Here is a 22,099-nt window from a genome sequence, read left to right on the forward strand (position 1 = left end):
TTTATTAGTGGATATTAACATAAATTTAAATCATGAATTAAGTACTTACCTCATTTAGAGTTTTTTTTTTTTATGTCAAGTACGTTAGATAAGTATAGATAGAAAAAATGTTTACATGAACATCGTGTTACATACAAAAATGGAAAAATCGTCTTTCCATTTCTACGTCTCTAAATCCACACAAATTTGATACAAACGTATTTAATTGCGCAAAACAATTTAGATAAAGAATATTCACCCAAATTCAAAAGTAAAAAAAAAAAAAACTCAAAGGAGAATAAATAAATAATATTGAGTAAAAATGTTAAACTTGATATCTATATCCTATAAAAGAAAATATCTCTTTCTAACCCAAGTTAACAAGTCATATAAAAAATTTTAAATAAGATGGAAGGATTTAAAGAGAATCGGGATTACATAATTTTTTTATTATAAATATAAAAAATTACTTTTATTTGGAAAAGTTTATATTTATGTTAAAATATACATAAAAAATTGTAGATTTTATAGAATTGTTGCAGTAAACAAAATTTATAGGAAGATTTAAAAAATGTCATGGAAAAAGTAAAATAAGCTTAAATGATATAAACATTACATTGAATATGATCTTAATTACCTCATTATTAAACTTTCCCCTCACTTTTTAAATATTTAATGTTTTCCATGTATAAGATTAATTGTCTAATTTGTTAATATTAAGAAAGGTAATTTAATTAATAATAATGTTGACCATAAATTTATATATATATATTAAAAAGCAACTTTTAAAGTTAGTATGCTTTCCTTTTGTATCACTAAAAATTAGAAGAATATTGTAATATAAAACATCCAATATAACTTATATCTGATGAAAGGTTTACTTGCATATTTTTCTATAGCACAACTTTATTAGAGTAAATATAGTGTAAAATTTTATTTTGAGATTTTATATTACTTTTTTTTATAGATCCTTCTATATCAAATAAAATGTAAAATTTCATTCAATTTTTATTCTAATACTATATCTCTCTACAGCATCTTAGCTAATTTTAAATGCAATAATTTTTTTATCATTTTAGAGATTTTAAAATTTTGTAAAAAAACTATTTTTTTATAATGGAAATTTTATTTCTCAAATGAAAAATATTGTAAATAATAGATTTTTATACTTAAAATATTTGTTAGATTTTTGTCTAGCATCTTATATAATTTTAAATATAATACTTTTTATAATTTTAGAGATTTTAACTTTGTAAAAGAAGTCATTTTTATAAATGAAAATATTATATCTCTAATTATCCATATTGTAAATAATATATTTTTTATAAATATTTTTTTAAGATCTACTGAGATTAAAGATACTCTTAGGCACTGTATTGTGAATATATTATTTTATTTTATAAATTTAGTTCCTTGATTATAAAGATGACAAAAGAGAGTCATCCAAAATAACCTATCCACCACTAATTTGATGTGGTAGGTTTACATTTTTAAGTGAACTACATCATATCCACTTGACCCTTTTTAAAATAAAAAAAAAATTAAAATTTTAAAAAATGTGTATTATGTAGTTTAAATGATAAAAATATATAATAATATTATAGTTTAAATCATAAGTACTTACAGATTAAATTCCAGTTATTAATTATAATTTTTTCTGCTAAAAGAAAAACAAATACTCCTCCACTTTATATCCACTAATTTGAGAAAAAAAAACTAATGAATTTGTGAGAGAATAATGTTTAAGTTCACTATAAAAAAAAAAGGCAGAGACAAAATATATGTAAAAAAGAAGACAAATTTACACATTTATCCTTATTTTATATATTACATTTTTTATATTATTGTGAAACTCATATGATTTATTCGAATACATAATTAATTATAAAAATAACATAATTAACTATATGTCGACAATGTGTTATATACATAAATATATAATAGACATAATATAATATGATATAAAAATAAAATAATAAATAATAAATAATATTATTATTATTTTAAAACAATGAATAATGGTTGTAAAAAGTTAAAAGTCAATTTATTCCTGTTAAGAGGCAAAATTTAATTTGGTCCCACTATTTTTAAAAAGTTAAATATGGTCTCAACTTTCATTAAAATAATCCATTTTGTTATATTGTTTTCAACAACCATTAAGTGTATGATGACTTGGTGCACAGAGTAGCACATAATGAACTATACAATGGCATAAGTGTGAGATTATCCATTTTATTTAGTTGTCTGGGTCATTTTCCCTTTGGTTGAATGTGTTTTTCTTCTGTTGTGGTGGGTGAAGGGGTTTGCTTCAATGGTCATCAGTACAAGTCTTCATCATCCTGTAATTGTAATGGACGGGTTTGCAAAACCAGTGTAAATTAGTTTATTGTGGTGGGAGTAGAAGTTTATTTGTTACACCCATTTATCGTTATAGAGATTTTTTATATTGAGAAAAACATAACAATTGTTAAGAACCATGGGAAACAATTTTTAGGATTGTCCTAACTCTAACCTTAGGACATACTTATCAGATAACCCTGCAAATTGAGAGACTGTATCTGGAATGTTCCAAAATATCACACTTTTTTGCACATACTTATTTGACCTAATTGGTATTGCTCTTTTTTAATTTTGTTGGTTTCAACCTTCTATTCTTTTTAGGTTTTTCAAGCAGCCTCTTCTTAGGTTGGTGGGAGAACATTAGGTCATTCAATTTTCTATGACACATGTTGACCATTAACTGGATAGATAGTTGGGTCACATGTTGCTTCATATATCCTATTCTTAAAGTAATATGGGATGACGTCAACTCCATTCATACTCATAATCTTCATTGCAGCCAACTAATGACAACAAAGGATGTTTGTGACCATCCACTTTCTATAGCTACCCTCCTTTTTATTCAAATTCACATCAAATTTGTCTCCAATTATGGAGACAAGTTTGACCTCAAATAAGTGGCATGCAGAAGAACTATACACATATACAAGTTACAAATTAGCCATTATTGCATTTTTAAACTATTTTTTGGTAATAAAATATGTCTCTAATTCCCACTTGAAATCAACAATGTCTTTAGGCAATGCAAAAGTAGCAAAATTACCACTACTGCATGGGCAATCTTCATCTTCTTCACTTTCATTCCCATTCTCTACACCACTCAATATATGATAATCTTCTACTCTTGACGTGTATGTCATTACTTGGGTTATCATCATCACTCAATGATTGCAAATCATCCTCACAATGTGATTTAGAATCTCCCATGGATGTTTTTGTTGCCCTCTACTTATTTTTCTTTTTATTTGAGAACTATAATTAACCTCACACACATATTCATCAGTATTTTCTTCAGATATAATTCCTTACTCCTTTCGTTGTCAAACTCAATATCAACTTCCACATACACAAGTTCTTTATTGGGATCCCTTAACCAATAAGAATCTGTTGACTCATTATCAACTTCCTTCAAATCCCGATTATTAGAATCCTCCACAGTAATCATCTCAACATCATCCTCATCCTCAAACTGCACAAACTCATTATGTCACTCACCCTCATTTTCAATGTAGCCTCACTCTAAATCCCTCCCTCATTTTCCCTTTCCACTCGACGTCACCCACGTTACCATTCTCAACCTTACTTTGAACCCCTCCCTCATTCCCCCTAGCCACCTCAGCATCATCCATATTAACACTCTCAACTTCATTCCCATTCTCCATCCCACCCCCACCCAGATCACCACTCTTAACCTTATATCCCAAAAGATTGTTAATAATGTGGGGTTCAAACACATTATGTACCACAAATAAATGTATTTTACCATATCGGTTTGCAATGTTGATCATATTAATTATACCAATGTTTTCAAACAACAAGTGCAACCTATCTTCTAACACAAAAACACTCACTAGGAGAATACCACAACTCATTTATTGTCACATATCCCATTTCATTAATAAATGCTTATTATTTCAAAATAACTTCATTCATCTGACTCACATCATCATCCACTTGTCTTACCAACATATTTTAATTTGTCAATATTTATAAACTACCCCATGGTGGACCATAACGTCAAAAAACCCTCCATGCATGATTACAAAGCAATATATCAAATAAACCTATCATTGTCAAATATGAATATGCACACAAATACCAAACAAATTACAAAGCAATCATTTTAATACACTTAAAAGGAAATGGTGGACCATATACAATAAAAATTTGCATGTGGTGAGACTCTAAACCATAATTAACTAAGAAAGTGCAATCAAATTAATAACTTACACAATTAATTGCATATAAACAAACAATAACTCAAAAAATAATATTTTAATCCCGCTATAAACCCCTAATCCAAGGTATCTCTATACAATCAATGTCAAATCAAGTCAGACCCACCTTATAAAGTCAATAGAAATTCACTAGTTATATGAGTCAACAATGTCAACATCAATAATGCAATCTTCATACTATAATGCACAAGATTAAACTCCAAATATCACAGTCATTCCAAAGCAACTCCTAATTTCCTTCTTCTTCAATGTTTACAAAACATGCATAATTTTCACCTCAACGAATGCCTACAAATAATGTGTTACAAATGAAACTCTACACTATCCATGTATACCACTTTATATCACTTTATGTGTGAAGTCATCGTACATTTAACTTCATTTAAAACAAATTAACATAAATGACTATATTTAATCATTTTTTTAAAAAAAACTACTAAATTAAATTTTGCCTCTTAGTATTACTATACTAATATAGTATTATTATACTAATATGTTGGTTATTATTATAGAAAAAAGGAATTATTAATTGTTAAAATAAAAACATTTCACAACATAAATTACTTATCAAAATCTAAAATATAATGTACATATTAAAAATATTTATGTAATCTATACTTTAATTACAATTACTTTTTGTATATATAAAAAATATTTATTATAAATTTTAATTGCCTTAAATAAATATATTTTACGCAATCACAGACTATTAGTTTTTATATATATTTTTTCATTGAGAATTTTATATATAATTATAAAATTCATCTCTCCTTACTCCAACAGGACAAAAGATGTAATTTTGTTATAAGCCCTAATTTCTTTCTCCACAGATGCGTCTGATTCCCAAATTGTCAGAGTTCTGAAGGGAATATTAGGGCAAGCAAGTTTTCAAACTGAGGAGGAAAGAGAAGAAGGAAGAGATAGTGCTGTTTTCTTTCAAAGACTTTGTTCCAGGTTTTTACCCTTTCTTCTTTTCCTCTATCTAAATTTCACCCAATTTTTGAATGTTTGTGTGCGATTTTTTATTCTTCTTTTCATTCTTCTCTATCCATAGGTAGGGTTGGGATTTCTAAGTTGTGGGGTTTTGTATTTCGCTGCAATAGAATATGGCTTTGAAAGCCGTGTGATACTTACTCGCGCTGTCGCATTGATGCGATTCGTAATACATGCAAGAAATTCAAGCCTTCCTTGTTGTTAGTTAGTTGATAATAAATATGTTTTAGTTTGTGCTACAGGTTTTTGAGGACAAAGGCATGATAGCTTTTTGTTTCTTGGTTGATAAAAAGACCTGTCAATCTATTTGTTTGTTTGTAACTTATTGCAGAGAGAGTTTTTCTGATACTTTTGAAAATTTTGCTGCATTTCATTTGCATCTGCACCTTATGGACTAGGTTATTATTCTCCGTCTGAATTTGAATTCCAAAGAGGATATGATTAACTTTGCAGTTTGATCTGTGTGCTTGTCTGAATCCGGATCAAGTTTCTTACACACACAATTGAATCCCAAAGTGGATACAATTAGAGTATCTATTATGTATAGAGTTATTTGTATTATGTGCTTGAAATGATTACCTTAGTTACTACCCATTACTGGTGTTAAACAAATTTAGCATTTTCACTTAATCTGAAGTAATAGTTAATATGCTGATATGATTTTTAATGTATCACTTAACAAACTTTATGTGCATAACAATTTGTATTGGATGTCATTATAAACATCCTTTACATGAATAAACTATGCGTTCTTATTTTTAAAGTAATTTTTTCCATTTATATTTTGACTTTTGATCAAATGAACATAGAGGTTTGTTAGTGATTTAATGCTATACTTCCTACTAATGACACGCAGGTTCTTGACTGATGGTGAAAACAAAGCAGAAGCGCACAGGAAAAGTTCCTAGTCAAAAAAGCTGCATTTCTTCACATGACCCTGTTGATTCTCAAAACTGTGACAAGGAGCATGAGGATAGTGATTGGGTTATAGTGAAAAAACAGAGAGTAACCATTCTTGTGCCTGGTGTGCCTCTCAACGAGAGATCGTTAACAGCAAACCAAGGACCAAATCACACTCAACTTATGCCTCCTGAATTGGCAAGTAACCATGTGCAGCTTCCCATGGAGACATCTACTGTACATCTTTCTGATAATGAACATGAAAAATCCATTTTATTGGCTGTCCAAAAAGAGACTCATACCGATAGTAGAGCACCTCCTATTTTACCTGGACCAATTGTCGTCAATTCACCATCTTCAGATCAGAGAACAGAATCAGAAAATCTACATCAAATGAATGGTTTGAATTCACATAAACTACTTGGAATTTCCAATACATCTAAAGTTATTAAGCAGCCTAGAACACTACTTGCACCAAGAAGGCCCTTCAACCTGGAAATTTTGAATAAAAACTTGAGAGCATCAAATTTGGAGAGGAAGCTTGAAAGAGCTGGTGGACTGAGCAAGTGGCTGATATCACTTGGACTGGGGCAGTTTGTGAGAATGTTTCAGGGTAAAAGTCTCAGTAAGTATCAGCTGGTAAATCTAACTATGAAAAAACTCAAGGATATGGGTGCCAATGCAGTGGGACCTCGCAGGAAACTGATCCATGCCATGGACTGTGTTTGTCAGCCATATTGCTTTGAGGCCTTGTAAGAGGTTTTAGAATTTTGAAACTATGTACAAAAATGTTCAGACTTGGTACAGATGCAAAACTTTTGTTTCTGGATGTTGTTATAGTTTACAGTACTTGTTTAGATTTATGCATCTAAGTATATAAACTTTTAGAGGCATTCTAAAGAATGCTTCCTTTTAAATTAGTGTATCCATTCACTTCAATCTGTCTTTAGTTATTGTAAGTAGTTATACTTTTGGAACAACACCACAAAGCATTCTCTCACTCGAGCACTGTTGCAATTAACTCGGTTTTGTCTTTGTTTTGTTCCCCTCAAGTCAAGTATCAACTTGAGTAAACATTGGATATCTCCAAATATCACTCCTTCCTTAGAGGGGGTGTGGATTCTTAAAATTCTTAGTGCGCACCTCCCATATATTTTGAAATGGGTTAATGGGAAAAAGAAAATCCGAAAGTTTGTTTTCAGAATGTAAATTTCATATCTGAAAGTTTGTTTTAGAGTAAAAATGAGAGGTGTCAAAATTTAAAGGAGGTGAGAAAAGTAAAAGCCTTTTAATACTAATCGGCTCTGCATTTCAGTCCATGGATACAACCTTTGAACTTCCATCTTAGGCTTTCTGTGGATTTTTTTTTGCAGCCCCGTACTTTCCTTCTCTATCTACATAAATATGAAAATTCTTATTTGTTCATTTGAATTAATTTTTTTTTTATCTTACTGTCTGAAAACTTTCGTGCAATCTATTTTTTTTTTAAATTGCACAATTTAGAAGTATTTTTTTACTTAAAAAAATCAGAATATATTTTTTATTTTCATATTATACAATTTATAAGTATTTTATTATTATTTTTTATATTGCATAATATAAAAGTTATTTTTGACATTTTATAGATTGTTCTATTTCAAATTATTTTGACTTCAAAATTGAACAATATGAAAATCATTTTTTGGAAATCAGAAATGTCTTATGGTTAGAGAATTCAGAAATATTTTTTAGACTGCACAAAATCTAATCTTAAATTGCACAATTCAAAAATATTTTTTTACAATAAAGCTTTCAAATTATAAGATTTGAAAATCTAAAAGTCATTATTCCACAATCTAAAAATCATTATTGAAGAGAAAAAAGACTTCCATTAAAATATGCAATGTGTATGTTGACCTCTATCACTTATTTTCAAATGTAAGATATAGAAATGTAGTTCAGAAATATAATAATCCAAATAGTGTAACTATGACTTTTAAGATTTTTTTTGTCCTATTAATATGACTTTTATCTAATTAATCTAAATACTAATTCAGTGCTGTAATACTGTAATCATTATTGGTTGAATAGGTTTTTATATGATGGAACACAGGTGGATGATGTGTGAACTCAGAATTAACCATTATCTCAATCGAATAGGTTTTATTCTTAGTAATATTAAGTACAATTTTCTTGATTTTTTTAGTACATGGTGAGAATTAGGTTAGTTGAGGGAAAATTGGATGGTAGCTAATTATTAGTGGCTCTTGCAATTATTATTTCAAATAGGTAACAGATTTGGTTATTCTAAAAAATATGAAATATTTTAAAATTATAATTAATACCTTAAAAATATTTAAATAATTATCATTTAATTTAACATTATAATAAATAATATAATTTAAATTTATGTACCAAAATAACTATAAATATACATACATAAAAGATAGTAGGTTAAATAAAAAAATTATGATATATATTATCATACAAAAATATAAAAATTATTTAATTTTATACTGTTAATTTAAAAAATATATTCAAAATTTTGTTTTTTCTGTTTTATTCTCTACTGATCTCCTCCCTTTTATGTCAGATTTTTCTTTCAGCTTTTAGTTATTATTAAATGTCAATTTTACTTTTATAACAATCTTGCATTAAAATTATTGATTGAATGTGTATGAAAAGTTAACAAGTGTTTTTTTATGAACTATTTAATTTTAAAATAGTTCCTATCTTATCAAAATTATTTATAAACGGATCCAGTCTTATCTAAAGGCTTATAATTAAATTCTCACTATGATACCACAATATTTATAAAAAAAAACATATTTTTTAGAAAGAGAATAAATATATAATTAGACATTGAGCTTTATTGAAAAGGATAAGTTATTCAAATAGATGATAGGATAATATAAAAAATAAAAGTTTCCTATCTGCCTCCTACCTAAATACTTTGATTACACAATTAATGCTTATATGTATTTTTATAATGTATTATACAATTAATATTTTAATAATCAGTTTATACGCTGAACTGGTTTGCATACTTTTAAAAATAATAAAATTTATTACAAAATGTTTCCACTATTTACAGTAATAAATGGGGTGACAGGTGTTCATAATAAGATTTGTGCATGCTTAATTTTAAATTTTAATTATCTTATTTATTTATATTTTTTTAAAAATAATTTATTTGATTAATATTAATTTAATTAAGTTTTAACTCTTTAATAAAATTTAGTACTTGTAATTAATTTTTAGATTTTTTATTTTTATTTTTATTTTTCAGTTCAGTCATTATTATTAATTGAGTGGTGACCTTTACTTTGTGTCATTAATTACTTATGTGTAACTTAATTATATTTAATATCCATTAGAAATTTTAGTAATTTTAATTGACTATATTAAAAAAATTATTTTACTTTGAATATTTAAAATATTTATATTTTTAATTGAGTTTATATCATTAATTAGAGTCACATAAAATTCTAAAATCATAATTATCTTTATAAAAAACCACATTGTTTCATTTTACAAAATAAAATTATTGAAGTTGTTGTACTTCGTAGCTTGTATAAAATATTACTTAGACTTTTTCTTTAAACTAATTTCTTTCATTTCCCTTTTACTTAGAAATATTCAAATTCAACCTAATAATTTTTAGACTTTTCAATTTTATGAAATTTCTTAATACTTATTTAGGTTTGCATTTCTTTCCATAGTAATAGTAATGATTTATTTTGTTTCATATTTTCTAGTCGTCCAAAATAATTTTGTTAAAATCTACTAACTACTCCACCATCTTTATTGTCTCAGTAAACATTGACAAATAATTATTGTTTTCAAACAAAAATTGTGTGTCAAATATTTAGTCAAATATACAATGACTTAAGTTTCACACACATAAATGTAACAATTTTTTTCTTAGTGACTTTTTTCAATATCTTATTATCATTAAGAAAAATGATTATAGTGTTTTTGACTTTATTGATGAGGTCAACTTTTTCATTTTGAGACATAGACACCGACATGTCTATGTCTATGTCTCATCCGTCACAACCTCAGTATAACCTTGTTGTATCAAGATGATCTTCATCTTGATTCTCCATAATGCATAGTCGTTTTCCTTAAAATGTTTCTTAACATTAAACTTGGTGGTCATGTTTTCAACTTCTTAATTGTTTTTCACTAATTATTAAGTTTTCAAAAAAAAAAAAAATTTTATACTAATAACAACTAAAAGTGTTATATATTTACACTCATAACAATATTTATATATAAAACGTAAATTAAGAAAATAACAAAATTATTAAAATAATTAAGTGTAATAAATACTTGTAATAGTCTATCCAAAATGTTATACAATATTATGTTTTCTTCTATATGCTCTAATCATATAAGAAAACGCATTTAGTATATATTATATTATACATAAATTAGAGTCAAACGTACAATATAATTTATTTATTTATTTTTATAATTAGTTATATTTTCTTAACAATTGTAAAAATAATAGTTAAGTGTTTAATTTTTTAAGTTGAAATATGTTCTGCTGTATTACTTTAAATTTAAATTTGTCCCAATGAATTACGGTACATTTAAAGGAGGCTTTGTTATGATAAGTATATATGATAAATTAAATATCATATAATTATTCGTTATCATGACGAACTACATAATACAAACTTGGAATCATAACATAAGCCTTTGAAAATATTTCTTAATCAGATGCAACCAAACTCTTTACAGAATTATTTAATGTGTGCAACAGTTGCAGGATATTGTTTCATGCTCTGGCAAACAGCAGGTATTAACAAGCACAGTGCTCAAAACCACTGCTTAGCGATGGATTAGGTGTTTTCCCCGTTCTCGACCCATTATCTTGAAACAGACAACGTAGGTATGGTTGTCACTGATCACTCATTCATTATTTATAGCACTTTATCACCAAAATCTCAATTCCTAACTCTTTTCGGATTTTCGTTCTTATCGTCCCTGTTCTCCTGTTTGTGCTGTCTCTATCAGAAGTTACACGTGTTCCTAATGTTGAACAAGTTTTAAGTCACTCATTTAGACTCTGGGTAGATCGGGTACCGAGAAAAAACATGGAGCGTCCTCTGTTGGAGCCTGTGTCTTCCAAGAGGGCTTCCAAGCTTCAAACTTTGGGAAACATCATAGTCACCGTTGTCGGAACTGGGGTTCTTGGATTACCCTTTGCTTTTCGGATCGCTGGCTGGGTCGCAGGATCGCTCGGGGTTGCTGTCGTCGGCTTATCCACCTACTACTGCATGCTCCTTCTTGTGGGTGATTCAATCTTTTAACAAAAATCTATTCTTTTTTCTTTGAACAAAGATACGTTAAAATATAGTATACGATAAATTCCCGTGATATGACGTGTTTTCTGATTACTTGAAAGTAATATGATTTGATAAGATGAGTTAAATGGTAGTGTAAATTGGCCATTGATTACTCGTACTATAGTTATCTTTTATATACTTTTTTTATTGTGGGATGTACTATCATTGACTTGCCGAAAGGAGAGAGGAAAGGAAGGGGAATAAAGGGCTAAAGTTACTCTGTACATGTTTTGTTTGGACACAGGTTAATTGCCGTGAAAAATTGGCGTCTGAAGAACCACTAGGGGAATCAAACACATATGGAGACTTGGGTTATAGGTCTTTTGGAAACCTGGGTCGGTATCTGACAGAAGTTATAATTGTGGTGGCACAATGTGCTGGATCTGTTGCTTATTTTGTATTTATTGGACAAAACCTTCATTCTGTATTTGAAGGCTTATCATTGGCCTCCTACATATTTATGTTGGTACCTGTTGAGATTGGATTGTCTTGGATAGGGAGCTTATCTGCTTTGGCTCCTTTCAGCATTTTTGCTGATGTTTGTAATATCTTAGCTATGGGAATTGTGGTGAAGGAGGATGTACAACGGGCCTTAGGGGAAGGGTTTTCATTCAGAGAAAGGACAGCAATCACATCCAACATTGGGGGATTGCCATTTGCAGCAGGCATGGCAATTTTTTGTTTTGAGGGGTTTGGAATGACACTAGCCCTAGAGAATTCTATGCAGGATAGACGTAAGTTCCCGATGTTGCTTGCTCAGACTTTTGGAGGGATAACTCTTGTGTACATTCTTTTTGGACTTTGTGGTTACATGGCTTTTGGTGAAGAAACCAGAGACATTGTGACCCTCAATCTCCCAAGGAATTGGTCATCTCTTTCAGTACAGGTAGTGAAGACATCCATACCTCAAGCTCTTCAGTTAGTCTTAAATACTTTTCTTGCTGTTAACTAATCAATATCGATCTCTTTCCTCTCTTTTTTTTTTCTCTGTTTTTCAATTCCTAGACTAGTTTAATATAGAATTTTCAAAGCAAGGAAGTATCTGTTTCCACACCTTTAAGATATATTCCTGCGCATCATTATTTTTACTGTTCATAAAATTTAGTAGATCGATAACAGATGTTTGTAAGTGAAAGGTTTTCATATACAAAGCACTTGTCAGTGACATGAACTTATCTATGGATACATCACATATGCTCACCATTCCAGTGGGCATGTTGTCATTGGAACATCAGAAAACACTTGGAATAGCAACATAGAATTAACATGACTTTGTGGAATCTGTTTGAAATCCTTTTCTATCCAACTAGGGTACTAGTGACTAACTTGAAACACCTAGTGCTAGGAGTGATGGTGTTTGATAACATCTGATGATGATATAATATAACTATGACTTTTAGTTTGTGTCAATTAATCTTCTTTACATCAAAGAATCATTCCTTAATTGTGTCTGTTCTGTCTATAATATCTGGTGAAGTATCAGTTGCTGTTGTGGGTAGTACATATGCACATGCATATATTGTAATTTGTCCTTAGACATGTCTACTACTACAAAGTTGAGTTTGCAGAATACCATTTTAGATTCTAAGAACTGCATAAAAGTGCATGAAAAGCCAACCTACGTTTCTTTTGCCAAGACTTCATTATCTTCAATTTTTGTTGTTGTACTTACATAACATTTTATATGGTGCCTGTCAGGTAGGATTATGTGTGGGGCTTGCATTCACACTTCCAATCATGTTACACCCAATTAATGAGATTGTGGAAGGAAAACTAAAAATCATCCTTAGAAACAATAATGAATCAACGGGACCAGGAAATATTTGCATATATATCAGCCGAGCGATTGTGGTTGTTGGACTGGCAGTGGTAGCTTCATTCGTGCCAGAATTTGGTGTATTTGCCTCATTTGTGGGGAGTACCTTATGTGCAATGCTCTCATTTGTTTTGCCAGCCACATTTCACCTAAAGCTATTTGGCTCTTCTCTACCCTTCTGGCGTAAAGCCTTAGATTTTCTTGTATTATTTTCTGGATTATTTTTTGCTATTTATGGGACTTACAACACAATAGTTGGAGTTTGATGTATAAACATGTATTTTGCTTATAATTCTCAATTCATTATTTTTAAGCGTTGCAGCTTACTGTTCAGCTAGCCTGCTCAATCGTCTGATTCAGAGTTCTCGAGCGAGTCCTCTCTTTGATCTTTTCAGCTCCATACAACCCTGATTGTAAAATTCGTTATTCTTTTAATCTATAAAGAGGAAAAGGGATAATTGAATGTATCTTTATCCATCTCACGCTTTGCATTGCATCACTTATGTATATTAGTTGTTTGGCATTAACTCCCAAGTAAATGTTGCAGTAAACAACCCCCTATGATAAAAAGGCCAACTTCCACATGATCGGTTGCTCTTTATTTGTGAAAGTGGAAGGTGCTCTTGATTTGGATTTTAACTTTTTTGTTGTACAAGAGGGAGAGGCTGTTTTTCCTACATTCTTGTGGCATCCTTAATTGTGAAATACGCTATAGTATATTTTTTTATGCTATTTCATATATTAAACTTCCTAGAAATGTTGAATAAATCTTTTAAATTATACAGCTGCAGAAATATTTTTGGCTAGCCAAAGAAAATTTTAAAAAGTTCACTTTCTAAATATTTAATGTAAAAAAGTGATTTGCAAGATTACAATATAAACGTGTAAAGAACTGAAAATTAAATACAGACCACTGTCGAGAACTTCCCCGATCCATTGCATCTTACGCAACCAGAAAAATGGTTCAAGTAATCAATTTTCAAAAGATTTTAATCAATGCAGGTAAAAGGGCAACGAATTTCAGAGCATTACAATATTCTTCATTAAAAGTTGACCATAAAACAGTAATCTCTAAATTCTGGAAAGAATACACTTTTTTTCAGATAGTTAAATTAGAAATTTTCAACCTTAGAATTACAAATTGTCTATTTAACTCTTCTATAAAGGATAATTTGAAAAATATCACGAAAAAGACCGAGGCATTGTGGTCTATGGTAAATTATGAGTACCACAATAAAGTATGATAAGTTGAGTAAAGATAACTCTTATCCGTTTATATAAAAATGAATGCATTTTTAATGGTAAAAATTTGGTTCCCACAGTGGGGTTACATCACTGCCCCAACGCGGCGTTTGCAATAAACCTAATCGAAGTTAAAATCCAAAATCATTGTTCCCAGATAAAAAACTTACTCTACCGAAGAGAAACAACTTTTGGACTACATTTTGTCAATAATTTCTGTTTAAAGTGTTTCTAGAATACAAATCAAGATAAGAGTCCCAACCTCACAACAATAGCTTATTATATATATATATATATATATATATATATATATATCCCTAATTACCACCACCATTTTCCAGAATGTAATATAAGCAGTCGCCACCCGATTAAACTTTTGAAAGATTTTAATTTACTTGTAGACCATTAGTCAACAGAAAATGATGCAGCAGGAATAGCTAGCTACTAATAGAAGCCAAATCATATAATCCAAAATTCAAACCATGATACATATATCAAGCCAATCATACTTCAATCTTAAAACTTAGACTAAAAACAACAAAATTCAGTCCATAATTCGAATAAAAATAGATCCAAAACATCAAGATAGGCTGATATAACCTTTGGCATCCACTAACTACCACAAAAATCAAGCCACTGTTTCGATTTAAACCATCTAGCGCAATCTTCTTGCTTCCCTCTCGGATTCGAGGAGGGTGAGAATGTCTCCTTCTCTAACAGGTCCTTTCACATTCCTCATGATGTGACGATTCTGATCATCCAAAAACTTCACTCTAACCTGGGTCACCTGCCCTCTGGATCCAGTACGACCCATAACTTTGACAACAAGAGCATGCTTCACCTGAGAGTCCATCCTGTTCATACAGAAACATCGTATGAGATGAAAGTTGACAAAATTGGGTTTATTGCATCACATATAATCAGTGTGTGTATGACACATAAATCATAATAACTCTTCAACTTCAAATTTCAATAGAATACACCCCAACAGAAAATAAAAAAAAAAATTGAATACATACAAACCAACATGAAATGCGAAAAATATATTCACAGTTTCACACAAAACATACAACTCTCTGAGATTAGGTAATGAATAAATATTAACATTACGCACATGGAGGAAAAAAAATGAAAACCTAGTCCAGCAATAATCCCAATAACAAAATTTCAACAAATATATGTAAGCATCGTTCCATAAACTAAAACCAACATCATATTCTTTCTTTTGGAGGAGGACTAAATAAATGTTAAATTCGGTATAAGATCCACCAAATAGTTTATCAGTATATGATTTCCGAAGGTCAAAATTCCAAATGAAGTAGATTAAGGAGTATATAAAAAGAAAAAAAAATATAAATGTACAAATCCAACATAGCATTTGTTAAATCACTCGGGTCTACCCTAATTCACCAAACAATAAAGTCAGCCAAAGCTATGTGATCCAACCCAAATCAAGAACAAAAAACGCACCACAAATTCTATGTCACGAAGAAGGCAATAATTCCGGAATGAAGTCGTAAACGCAGTAACAAATAACCATACACTTCACCGCATTCCAAACTCAAATTAAAGCAAAGCAATTTAAAAAGAAATTTCAAATCGCGCAAACGGGAAGCTAGCGAAGCGAGAGCAATACATAAAAAAAAAATTAATTAGAGAAAAGGGATAGAAATCAATAGGTTGAGTTCGCACCTGAAATAGAAGACGAGTGAAGAAAGTAGGCTAGGGTTTTGCGATGCTTGCTAACCAGAGTAAGGTTTCTACCTCTTACCAACATTTATATATGGCCCATCTAATCGCACAATGACATTTTTGCCCATCGTGTATTTTTGTGGCGAGTAATATAAAATAATGCTATATATTTTTAAATATATTCTCTAGGTAAGTATTATGCATACTTGATTCTTTCTTGAAAAAAAATATTTCAGGTAAATATTAAATATTGAATAGTTAACCAAATTTTAATATTATTGTATTAATTATTAATTAATATTCTATAATAATAAATGTCATACCTATGCTTGGTTTACGCAATTTTTTTAAATTGTATCCATTGATATAATAACATTTTAGCCTTCAATGTATATTGTCTTTTCTTTGTTTTTAATAAATAAGATATTTTTTTTTCATAACATGACAGAAATTTATTTGATAAATCAAGGCAATTAAATTGATTTTTGTTAGGTTAATTTGCTTTTCATTTTAAAATTGAAATAAATAAATTATAATGAATAAATTTCTTATTTTTTGATTCAATTTAATGACTCGTGCAAATTTTTATTTTAAAATTTATTAGTTGTTGAAGAGAGTTTTATGAGAGGAATATAAGTTGACTTGCTTAAAAAAAGTTTGAATAAGGAACTTTTGTTTGTTAATAATAAAAAAATATTCTGTTGGATTAAGAAAGAAAGGATACAAAAAGAGAATAAAAATAATATTAAATTATTTTAACTTTTTAAAAAATATTTTGGTGAGCTAACTGTAAAATGGTTTGGTTGATTAGTTTCATCATCCCTTATCTTATTTAAAGTATAAATAGTTTAGGGTTTAAGATTTAAGATTTAATAAATGAAAAAATAATTTTTAAAAAATATTAGAGATACATGGAGATTTTACTTATCATTAGATTGAATTTTACACACTTCTATGAATATATGTGCCCAAAATTAATTTAAAGAAGGATATATTTAATATTTTAGTAAAATAAACAAAAATGCATGTAGAATGTGAGGAGGAAAAAATGGTGTAAAAATTCAGTTCTATTTACACACACTTCATGATGGGCTTTGATTGGCTGCAGAAAAAATGAAATGGGCTTTTTGTTTAGCCCAAGTGTATAATACAGTTCGGCTTCGTCGACGGTGCGGTTTCATCCTTGGGGATCCCCTTTCCCAAACTCTACTGCGCCATTTTCAGCAACTTGCTTGCAGGTACATATTATGTGTTTGCTTATTAGGGTTCTTAATTTGAACCAGGAATTTGAAATCCCTTGATTTCGCTTTAAGCTTCAGGCTAGGTTTTCCGAATTGGCAGCGTTTATCCTTCGAATTTGGACTGCTTTTTATTTTATTTATTTCGTTGCTTTGGCTCAATGCGAGGAATAAACTTCAGCTGAAGTTGTTAGTCATTAGAATATAAGCAAATGAATTCTATCGTGCCAATTATATTTTTCAGAGGTGATTGTTTAATTTTATTTCTAGTCTTGCAGTGTTTTTTGAGTTCTGCAATGCGTATGTCAGGTTTAGATTATCTTTGTGGGATCAATGGTAATATAATAACGAAAGTGAAGGAGTTTTAAAGTTTTCTTTGGCTGTAGGTACATTGATTAAGATAATATTTCTGAAGTGAAGGGCTGTTGAGGTTATGGAACGTCAGGGTCATGATTATACAGCTGCATCTGCTATGGCATATGCTCAGCAACAGAGGCAAGCTGCTAATATACAACAACAACAACAGCAACAATTTGGATTTCATCCCCAGCATCAGCAGTTTCCTTCATCAATGCACGGTCCTCCTTTTATACCCCCAGGTCCCGGTCCTGCACACCCCCCTATGCAACAATTCCCGTATCATCATGCTTTGCAGCAGCAGCAGCCACTTCCTCAATTACACCCTCATGCCCCTCCCCCTCCTCATCTACTTCTTCAGCAGCAGCACCAAGGACCGCCTGCATTCCCTTCACATTATCCTCCTTCAATGGTTCCATCTCCTTTTTATGATTCTGCCCCACCCCCAGTCGCCCCCCCTTCCGATCCCGAACTCCACAAGCGAATTGACAAGCTTGTTGAGTATGCCGTGAAAAACGGCCCTGACTTTGAAGCTATGATATGTGAAAAGCAACGTGATAATCCTTCATATAGTTTCCTCTTTGGTGGGGAAGGCCATGGTTACTACCGTTATAAACTTTGGTTATCAACTCGTCCACCGGGTGGTCCATTCAACGCTCCTTTTCCGTCATCTTCCATGCCCATGATCCATCCCCCTCCAAATCCAATGATGAATCCATCTCCTCTAAATGCTTCTCCAATGAATCCTGCAGGAATTGGGTCTTCACCTTCAATGCTAGGCCCTCCTCCTTTCCAACAGTTCTATGATCAACAACACCACCATCAGCATCCTCAATCTTTTGGGCTTCCAGGGCGGCCTGAGTATGACCAGTCGTCCAAGTCTTTCAAAGGACCCTCTGGGCCACTTCCATCTGATGTCGCAATGGAGCTCAGTAATGTGCTTAACAATTTAAATGGTACAAAAGAATCCATCAAAGGTGCAAAACTTTGGTTCATGCAGAGATCTCCATTTGCACCAGCCCTAGCAGAGGCCCTTAGAGACAGGGTCTTTGCACTGGATGAAGTCGAGAGACAGTTACACATAATATACCTTGCCAATGACATCCTTTTTGACAGGTAGCATGGACTATCATTTCAGCATTGAGCTTAATTTTTCTTTTTCCTCCTTCCTCCCACCATTTCAAAAACATAATTTGGTTCGTTAGCATCTGATAAATTCTTAGTAATGTGCTTCTAATAATAAGAAACTATGAATCGTGCGTACATGGTATTTTCCCTCTCCGTTGTCATGTCAAAATAAGCTTGGTTATTAGTATAGTTTTTTCGCCACCTTCAGTTTTTGTCTGATTGGTGGATTAGTTTCCTGATACCAGAATGCAATAAAAACCGTGTTTAATAGGACTTACAACTTTTAACTAACACTATCCGTACTCACATTTCATTTTCTCCAAAATTGTTATTTTCCTCCAAACCTCTTGGAAAATAGTCTGAAATCTCATGTAAATAGGCAAAAGATGTGGTCATTCTATGAAAGCACTTTTCATGACAATATGTTAGTGTATTTTATCTGGGAGTTTCGTCAACTGTTTCCATACTTTTGTATTAATTAACTATATAAAAATAGTGCATTTTTTCCCATTTAATGTTCTTTTTTGCATGTTTTTGGCACGCCTAGATCTCTGCCCTCTTGCTTATTTTCGTCCTGGTTAGATAATCCTCATTGACTTTTCATCATCATTGACTTTTGCATGACTGTTTCACAGCTTAAATAGGAGAACAAACGGCAATGAACTTGACAGTGAAGCTCTTGCCTTCAAGCCTGCTTTAGGCTCCATGCTTGCAAGAATTTATCATAACCCACAAAGCAATGAGGAATACAGGAAAAGATTGCAGCAAATGGTGGAGTTCTGGGCCTCTAAAAAGGTTTACGATCAAGATACTATATCTTTACTAAAGGGTGAGATGATTGGTGGGCTGCAAACAAATCCTTTTCCTGGGGCATCAAAGGATTTATCTTCTGCTTCAGCAGAATCAGTTGCAGGTAAGCTTCTCTTTTTTAACCAGAATGTTTCGTGGCTTGCAGAATTCAGTGAATTCTTCTCTCGTGAGCTAGATAATTTCGTATATGTGTGGCATTAATTGGTTTGAAAATGCATTTTCCCCGTGGGGATAAAGATCACAACAATGTCCGTCTTGCTTTAAGAAATATCACTCCCTCAAAAGACTTTTAGGAGCGGGAAGGGGTTGATTTCAGTAACTTCTGTTGTCTCCACTGCTGTAAATTTTTATATTCAAATATTGCAAGCTAATTTTTTTTCCTAGTATGTTTTTCCTAGTATGTTTTTCATTTAGTTTGTAATAAATGATTAAGCAGGAAGTTGTGATTAATGCTCATTCACACTGGCCATCAATGAACTTGAGACAACTTAGTTTAGTTTTCTTAACATTTCTTTGATGCTAACTAGCGATTTATAACTAAGTATTTATATTATTTGATATAGGAAAGTATTTATAATTTATTCTCTCCCTGTTGCAGGAGTTTTGCAGACACCTAACCATGTTGCCCAGCAGTGGCAGGCTGATAGGTTAGGCTCTGGTTCAAATGTCTTAGATCAAGATCGTAATGATAAGCATGCAGCTCCACCGCAGTCACTATCTGTACCCCTAGCAGCTCAGCAGTTCCTTCCAAATCCTGCTCCTCCTAGTGCCTTTCCTGGGTCCATGGCTATACCATCTTCTGTTCAACCTGCTAACCAAGCACCTGGTGGTGTTCATTTATTGCCCCCTCCATCATCCAGCACCGGTGAACAATTGCCACCATATCCATTATTCCCACCTGGCCTCATTCCTGGAATGGTTAGAAAGATGCAGATCGGTAGTGGGGTTCCATATTCTCCTTTGAGCCCTTTGGATATCCCAACCATCATACCGCCATCAACTGTGCCACCATCAGAAATTCTACAAAGAGTGTCAAAATTTTTTAAGGAAATTGGAGAGGTAAATCCTTCTGAGGGCCCTATGAATTCTGATTCAAGAGATGAAGATGATGAATATGATAGAGAATTTGAGAGGGAGTCTGCAGTACGAAAGGGAGGGGCTTGTATACCTCCACCCCCAAACTTGCAGGTTGATCCAGAGACTGGAACCTATGTTGATGGGACAGTAGAGCGGAAACCTGGATCTGGTGGCTCAGGCAGGTTGGGGCTTGGGGCCACTGCTAATCCCAACGAGGTAAGTCAGTATGATGATGTATATACATCTTACAGGAAGCAGAGAAGCACCAATTACCATTCTTCAATGAGTGCTAGAGCCGCAGCAAGATGAAAGCTTCACTTACCTTTTCATCCGAAGTTTTGGATTCCTGTATGTTAGAGCGGGTCTGTCAGCTTTGTCTTTATTAACATTTCTTTAAAAGTCTGTAGTTAAGCTGATGCTTTTGCTTGTTATGTTGTGCCAATGGTCCAACGTGCTTTGTCTCCTGGATTCATGGACGATTGGATCCATCATTCGTTGATCAAACTGAATATCCTAAACACTTTCAAGGCACTCATGGTAACGGGTTAAAAATGAATAGTAATGCCGTTCTCTACTTTGCTAGAGTTTGATTTTGGTATACGGTTTAATGGAGTTTCTGTCTTGAATCTCTGCACCCTCTACTCATCCCGGCCTCCTTTTTTTTATTTATTTAACGGATTCTGTTTAATTGTTTAATTCAGCGTGTTTGAGTGAGTTGTGCTTCCGATGCTTTTTTTCAGTTCCACAGAATCTTAATTATCCTTAAGCTTATATATAGAAAGAAATTAAAAAGGGGTGATCATAACATCACTTTCTTCAGTGATTTACTTTGTTCCGTGAAATTTACATACCATATTGCCTTCTAGTGAGACAGTGGCTTCATGACCGTGATCAAGGACGATAAAGTAATGAATTGAGCCGCGCAGTTAGATGGTGTTGGCTCAGCAACATACTCAACTTGGGCACAAAAACTGTAAAGCTGACAGATGAAGAAAATCACTGAGACCAGACCTGAAACTGACATGATAACAGCAACAGCTAATTCCTTAACGTTTATGGGAGCCACGTGGTTGTTGTTTTGTCCTGTCTGCTTTTGAGTGTGGAGGTCAGCCAGTGGGCTGGGACACATTGAAAAGGCTGTCACTTGCAATAATCTTAACTGAATCTTATCTACCTAGGCTGCCGTCGCGTAATGCCATGCAGTCCTTTTCTTGAACTGTTTGAGTATAGCAA

The 22,099-nt window shown here is 31.7% G+C and overlaps 4 protein-coding genes across 7 annotated transcripts; 3 read left to right on the forward strand and 1 right to left on the reverse strand.

Moving 5' to 3' along the window:
- Window positions 1-5,050: 5,050 nt before the first annotated feature.
- Window positions 5,051-7,109, forward strand: LOC137814666 (Sterile alpha motif (SAM) domain-containing protein). The gene is made up of 2 exons (XM_068617522.1): window positions 5,051-5,231; window positions 6,127-7,109. The coding sequence occupies exon 2, from the start codon at window positions 6,138-6,140 to the stop codon at window positions 6,924-6,926; it is 789 nt and encodes a 262-aa protein (XP_068473623.1). The 5' UTR covers window positions 5,051-5,231; window positions 6,127-6,137; the 3' UTR covers window positions 6,927-7,109.
- A 3,747-nt stretch (window positions 7,110-10,856) lies between these two features.
- On the forward strand, window positions 10,857-13,635 carry ANT1 (aromatic and neutral transporter 1). 4 transcript variants are annotated; one of them, XM_068617525.2, is made up of 4 exons: window positions 10,857-11,049; window positions 11,175-11,449; window positions 11,751-12,392; window positions 13,205-13,635. In XM_068617525.2, exons 2-4 carry the CDS (start codon window positions 11,255-11,257, stop codon window positions 13,586-13,588), a joined length of 1,221 nt encoding a protein of 406 aa, XP_068473626.1. In that variant the 5' UTR covers window positions 10,857-11,049; window positions 11,175-11,254; the 3' UTR covers window positions 13,589-13,635. The 4 variants fall into 4 exon arrangements, with proteins under 4 accessions (XP_068473626.1, XP_090161227.1, XP_068473628.1 ...); XM_090305101.1 differs by having other exon boundaries at window positions 13,209-13,635; XM_068617527.2 differs by having other exon boundaries at window positions 10,933-11,045.
- A 1,352-nt stretch (window positions 13,636-14,987) lies between these two features.
- Window positions 14,988-16,396, reverse strand: LOC137814668 (small ribosomal subunit protein eS28). The gene is made up of 2 exons (XM_068617528.2): window positions 16,257-16,396; window positions 14,988-15,418 (listed from the first exon to the last, which is right to left on the reverse strand). Exon 2 carries the CDS (start codon window positions 15,415-15,417, stop codon window positions 15,220-15,222), a length of 198 nt encoding a protein of 65 aa, XP_068473629.1. The 5' UTR covers window position 15,418; window positions 16,257-16,396; the 3' UTR covers window positions 14,988-15,219.
- Window positions 16,397-17,352: 956 nt separating this feature from the next.
- LOC137814670 (SWAP (Suppressor-of-White-APricot)/surp RNA-binding domain-containing protein) lies at window positions 17,353-21,464 on the forward strand. Its single transcript, XM_068617529.1, has 4 exons — window positions 17,353-17,494; window positions 17,881-18,967; window positions 19,615-19,892; window positions 20,388-21,464. The coding sequence occupies exons 2-4, from the start codon at window positions 17,928-17,930 to the stop codon at window positions 21,173-21,175; spliced, it is 2,106 nt and encodes a 701-aa protein (XP_068473630.1). The 5' UTR covers window positions 17,353-17,494; window positions 17,881-17,927; the 3' UTR covers window positions 21,176-21,464.
- Window positions 21,465-22,099: the final 635 nt, after the last annotated feature.

This window comes from Phaseolus vulgaris, chromosome 1 (genome assembly GCF_051622355.1).
Source record: "Phaseolus vulgaris cultivar YP4 chromosome 1, ASM5162235v1, whole genome shotgun sequence".
NCBI classification, from domain to species: Eukaryota; Viridiplantae; Streptophyta; class Magnoliopsida; order Fabales; family Fabaceae; genus Phaseolus; species Phaseolus vulgaris.

Excerpts from the sequence above, each read along its gene's own strand:
- LOC137814670 (XM_068617529.1), top strand. The coding sequence starts at position 17,928 with ATGGAACGTCAGGGTCATGATTATACAGCTGCATCTGCTATGGCATAT. Across the intron at positions 18,968-19,614 it reads AATGACATCCTTTTTGACAG|CTTAAATAGGAGAACAAACG; the intron begins GTAGCATGGACT and ends ACTGTTTCACAG. Across the intron at positions 19,893-20,387 it reads TTCAGCAGAATCAGTTGCAG|GAGTTTTGCAGACACCTAAC; the intron begins GTAAGCTTCTCT and ends TCCCTGTTGCAG.
- LOC137814668 (XM_068617528.2), bottom strand. The coding sequence starts at position 15,417 with ATGGACTCTCAGGTGAAGCATGCTCTTGTTGTCAAAGTTATGGGTCGT.
- ANT1 (XM_068617525.2), top strand. The coding sequence starts at position 11,255 with ATGGAGCGTCCTCTGTTGGAGCCTGTGTCTTCCAAGAGGGCTTCCAAG. Across the intron at positions 11,450-11,750 it reads ACTACTGCATGCTCCTTCTT|GTTAATTGCCGTGAAAAATT; the intron begins GTGGGTGATTCA and ends GTTTGGACACAG. Across the intron at positions 12,393-13,204 it reads GGTCATCTCTTTCAGTACAG|GTAGGATTATGTGTGGGGCT; the intron begins GTAGTGAAGACA and ends GGTGCCTGTCAG.
- LOC137814666 (XM_068617522.1), top strand. The coding sequence starts at position 6,138 with ATGGTGAAAACAAAGCAGAAGCGCACAGGAAAAGTTCCTAGTCAAAAA.